This window comes from Bison bison, unplaced genomic scaffold (assembly GCF_000754665.1).
Source record: "Bison bison bison isolate TAMUID 2011002044 unplaced genomic scaffold, Bison_UMD1.0 scf7180017862188, whole genome shotgun sequence".
Lineage (NCBI taxonomy): Eukaryota > Metazoa > Chordata > Mammalia > Artiodactyla > Bovidae > Bison > Bison bison.
In genome coordinates, this window is record NW_011492760.1 from 299564 (window position 1) to 303532 (window position 3969).

General features: G+C 57.1%; 1 protein-coding gene across 1 annotated transcript in view; it reads right to left on the reverse strand.

Annotated features, from left to right (window-relative positions):
• Positions 1 to 2: 2 nt before the first annotated feature.
• Positions 3 to 3969, reverse strand: part of PXDC1 (PX domain containing 1) — a gene marked incomplete at its 3' end in the record, with an annotated part of 19641 nt that continues 15674 nt past the window's right edge. Inside the window, exons 5-6 of the mRNA XM_010832760.1 lie at positions 256 to 367; positions 3 to 81 (exon numbers count right to left, since the gene is read on the reverse strand). Coding sequence (XP_010831062.1) covers positions 3 to 81; positions 256 to 367 — 191 coding nt within the window. The remainder of the gene's footprint in view (positions 82 to 255; positions 368 to 3969) is intronic.

Below are 3969 nucleotides of genomic sequence, written 5' to 3' on the forward strand. Positions count from 1 at the left end.
TAGTAAGACAGGTTGGTGACGTAGGCCGCCGGGTCGTCCCCGTCCTCCAGCTCGGCAGGGAGCTCGCCCCCGCCCTCAAACCGGCGCGGGGAGGCAGGCGGTGAGGCTGGGCGGGCACCTGACCCCCGGCCGCCCGAGCCAGCCCCCAGGAGGGGAAGGGCTGCCCGCGGAGTGCAGGCTCCCAGCCCATGAGCACAGACGGGGCAGAACCCGCGAACCCAGCTGGGCCCTGCCAGAGACAATCAGCCCACTTACAGGTGCTCCGTGGGGTCCACAGCCCCGTGCTGGTCTTTGCCGTTCGGAATACTGTGGTCAATAACGATCGTTTCCGTATTTGCTAAGCAGAATCCATTGGACCTCATGATTTCTGAAAACGAGAGCAACGGGGGAGGTAATTCACAAGGGGGTCAGGGTTTGAAGTTCTGACATTTGGGGTCACGCATTTCTTCTCGTCCACGTCCTCCGGCTGACACTTCCTGGACTGCATGCCCTGCCCTTCCCTCAGCAGACCACAGACCCCAAGAATAGGCACCAGGGGGTGGGGTTGGGGGGCAGTACCAGGGTGGCAGCTGCCTGAACGCTGGCTAGCCCACAGCCACCAACCCTGGTCAGCAAGTCCCATGCTCAGGCCTTCCACCTACCTCACTTTAAAAACGTGCTTAAAAACACTCCAGATTCCTGCTGCTTTCCCAAGGGACCACCGTCTTCCACGCAGGCCCTGACGCATGCAGACAGCTCACAGCACCATTCTCTGCCCCGGTCAGGCCACAGGACGCCCCGTGCTGCCATCTCAGCGGGCGTCTGATGCCCTGGTTATCTGGGGCACTGTTTCCTTTTATTTCTTATTCCGTAATCACCATTTAGATTATTTTATCCCCATGGACAGATTTGCTCTTTTTAAACAAGTGAGGCTGTAATTTCGTGTCTGCTTGTAATCTTTATAGGCATTTAGGTACTTGGATCTCAGTTTTCTCAGCTTCTCTCCGTAGGAAGACACTTAGGGGAACTACGCAAAACAGAAGGCAGAAAACTAGACTCCTCCTCCCGCTCCCAGGACAAAATGACTGTTCATCAATCAGGTTTGCCGAGTAACGGCTGAAGTTTCCTCCGACATTCTGGAGAAGGGGTAGTGCACGTCTCACTGGCCCTTCCAGGTGGGCCGTTGGACCTGCCCCCCGTGAGCGGCACCAGCAAGCGGCTTGTCCCTGACCGCCCCTCCCGGTGGGGCCCACCCACAGCCCACCGTGAGACGGCTCGTGAGTCAGAAGGAGCCAAAAACCAGCAAGAAGTCGGTGCTTGGACCCACCAGGGTCAACGGCACCACCCGGTGCAAAGAGGAGGCCGAGAAGCGCCTGAGTGGGCAGAGAGGCCCGCAGGGGACGAGCCCTGACAGCGGGAGAAAGACCCCCAACCTCACAGCTCGAAACGCGGGACAGCACAGAGCCACTTTTTTTTTTTTAAATTAAAAAACAATTTTGGGGGCCGCATCGTGCAGCACGTGGAATCTTAGTTCCCTGACCAGAGATTGACCCCAGCCCCCCGCCTTGGGAGTGTGGATCTTAACCACTGGACCACAGGGGAGCCCCCAGGACCACCTTCTTTTCTGCTTTTAACTGACTCAAATCTGCCCCAGGAAGCATGTAAAACCTCAGCGACCTCAGCACACCAGCTGACAACCCCAAATCCTCTCTCCTTCCCTCTCCAGGGGAACTGGGCGGGGAGGGACCCTACAAGTGAAAACAAACATGACTGCTGCAAATAGAGTCGCCTCATACACGAAGCTCCTAGTCTTTATTAAGTGCGAGACTTGCCGTTCTCGGACGTGGAATCTAGAAGATGGAGCCAGACCCCAAAACACATTTGCTGCAAATCATTCCTTAATTGTCGGTGAAGAGAAGCCAGCTGGGCCTCCAGGAAACTCCAGTTCTACCACTTAAGCCTGTGAAGGAGGTTACTCTTTGCTGTTTCTTAGCCTGTAAAATCGGAGAAGGCAACGGCAACCCACTCCAGGACTCTTGCCTGGAAAATCCCATGGATGGAGGAGTCTGGTGGGCTGCAGTCCATGGGGTTGCTAAGAGTCGGACACGACTGAGTGACTTGACTTTCACTTTTCACTTTCGTGCATTGGAGAAGGAAATGGCAACCCACTCCAGTGTTCTTGCCTGGAGAATCCCAGGGACGGGGGAGCCTGGTGGGCTGCCGTCTATGGGGTCACACAGAGTCAGACACGACTGAAGCGACTTAGCAGCAGCAGAAGCAGCCTGTAAAATGGGAATAACAGTGTCTATCCTGAGTGGCACTGTGCGGGGGGGGTGTTAAATGAGAGAGTTTTTATAAAGAATCTAACAAACGCTGGTGAAAATTAAGGCTGAGAGTGTACAAATGCCTGGCTAATAAAAAGTTCGGAGACGGCAATGGCACCCCACTCCAGTACTCTTGCCTTGAAAATCCCATGGACGGGGAAGCCTGGTGGGCTGCCATCTATGGGGTTACACAGAGTCGGACATGACTGAAGTGACTTAGTAGTAATAAAAAATTATATTTCCAGGCTTCCCAAACCTGAATACTCTGGGTTTTGTGGCTGATATAAATTCAAAGGTGTATGCTTCCTTTTAAGCTGCACAGCTTTCTTAGAGTTGGTAACAAGCTTTTAGATTAACATGGTGTGAAGAATGTTTCCGGTTCCACTGACCCAAAGCCTCGCCAAAGAGGCCAGAGCACTTGCCAGAACCAAGGCCCTGGGAGGCGGCTGGTCCTTATGCCACGAGCACCTAGCGCCACCTCGTGGAGGCCTGGCCCCCAGCCTGTCAACCTGGAGGGTGAGTGAGTCAAGGCAGGGCTGCCCCCCAGGCTGCATCGCCTCCAGAGAGGCCACGTCAGAGACGTCTGGGAGGAAGGGTGGTGAGAGAGGGCCAGGGCCCTTTCAGGACGAGGGAATTCAGCACGACCAGAGTGGATGTGCACGAGCGGGCCTGTGGGAGAGAGGAGACAGGCCCGGCGGGGAGGAGGCTGAGGGCCTGTTTCGAGGGTGGCTCTGCAGTGACAGGAGACCCAGAGGGGCCACATCCCAACCTGCCCAGGACCACAGGAAATCAACAAATCAACGAGCCAGGAAGTGAGATACGGGGTGGCGCCCGTAGGTACTGACAACGCGTCCCCGGGGGGGGGCCCGGCTGCTGCAGACTCCGTGCCTGGGGACCCCCGAGTCTGTGCACACCCCGAACATGGGCCGAGGCTGGGGAGCAGGGCGGCTCTCAGCGGCTGGGACCTCAGGGGCTGGCGGCGCTGCCGTAAGAAATCGTGCCGTGGAAAGGACTCCTGAACTGGCCCTCTTCTCATCTGGATACATTCATTTCCTCACTCGGTGAACGACGAAGGTACATCTTACCTCCGGTGGGAGCACCCTCCCTGTCCCCCCAGGGGGTGGTCCCACACGACCTCGCTCAGCCCAGACAAGTCCCTGGGCTCCCGGGACAGACCTCTCCCTACAAAATGCTCCTCGGAGCCTCGCCTGCAGCACCGAGGAAAGAGTCTAGTGCTGTGATGGCACTTGCAGCCCGGATCAGAGGAAGCTGCCAGCGGGCTGAGCCCTGGCTCCGCCCTCGCTCCCCTGAGACCTGTAGGACAGCTGCCCGTCTCCTCCCGCTGCTGACTTTCGCCAGAAGGCGCGGCCCAAGTGCACACTGAGGAGCCGCACGCCGAGTGTCCCTTTCTGTCCCACCCGCCCTAAAGCCCAGAGCAAAGGCAACGCTGTGCGAGCCAAACCCGTGCTTCTGCACTTGGTGATGGATTCCAGCCATTCGCTTCAAGACGCCTCACTAATGCTTTCCTCACAGACTGTTTCTTTTTTTAAAGTAAGTTCTGATTTACACACCTTTGGAAGCAGGCAGCGGGCCAGCAGGGAGAAGCACACCGCTTCACGAGATCTGGAAGCAGCCCCGCCCTCTGCTTCTGCCTTCCGGGCCCCCA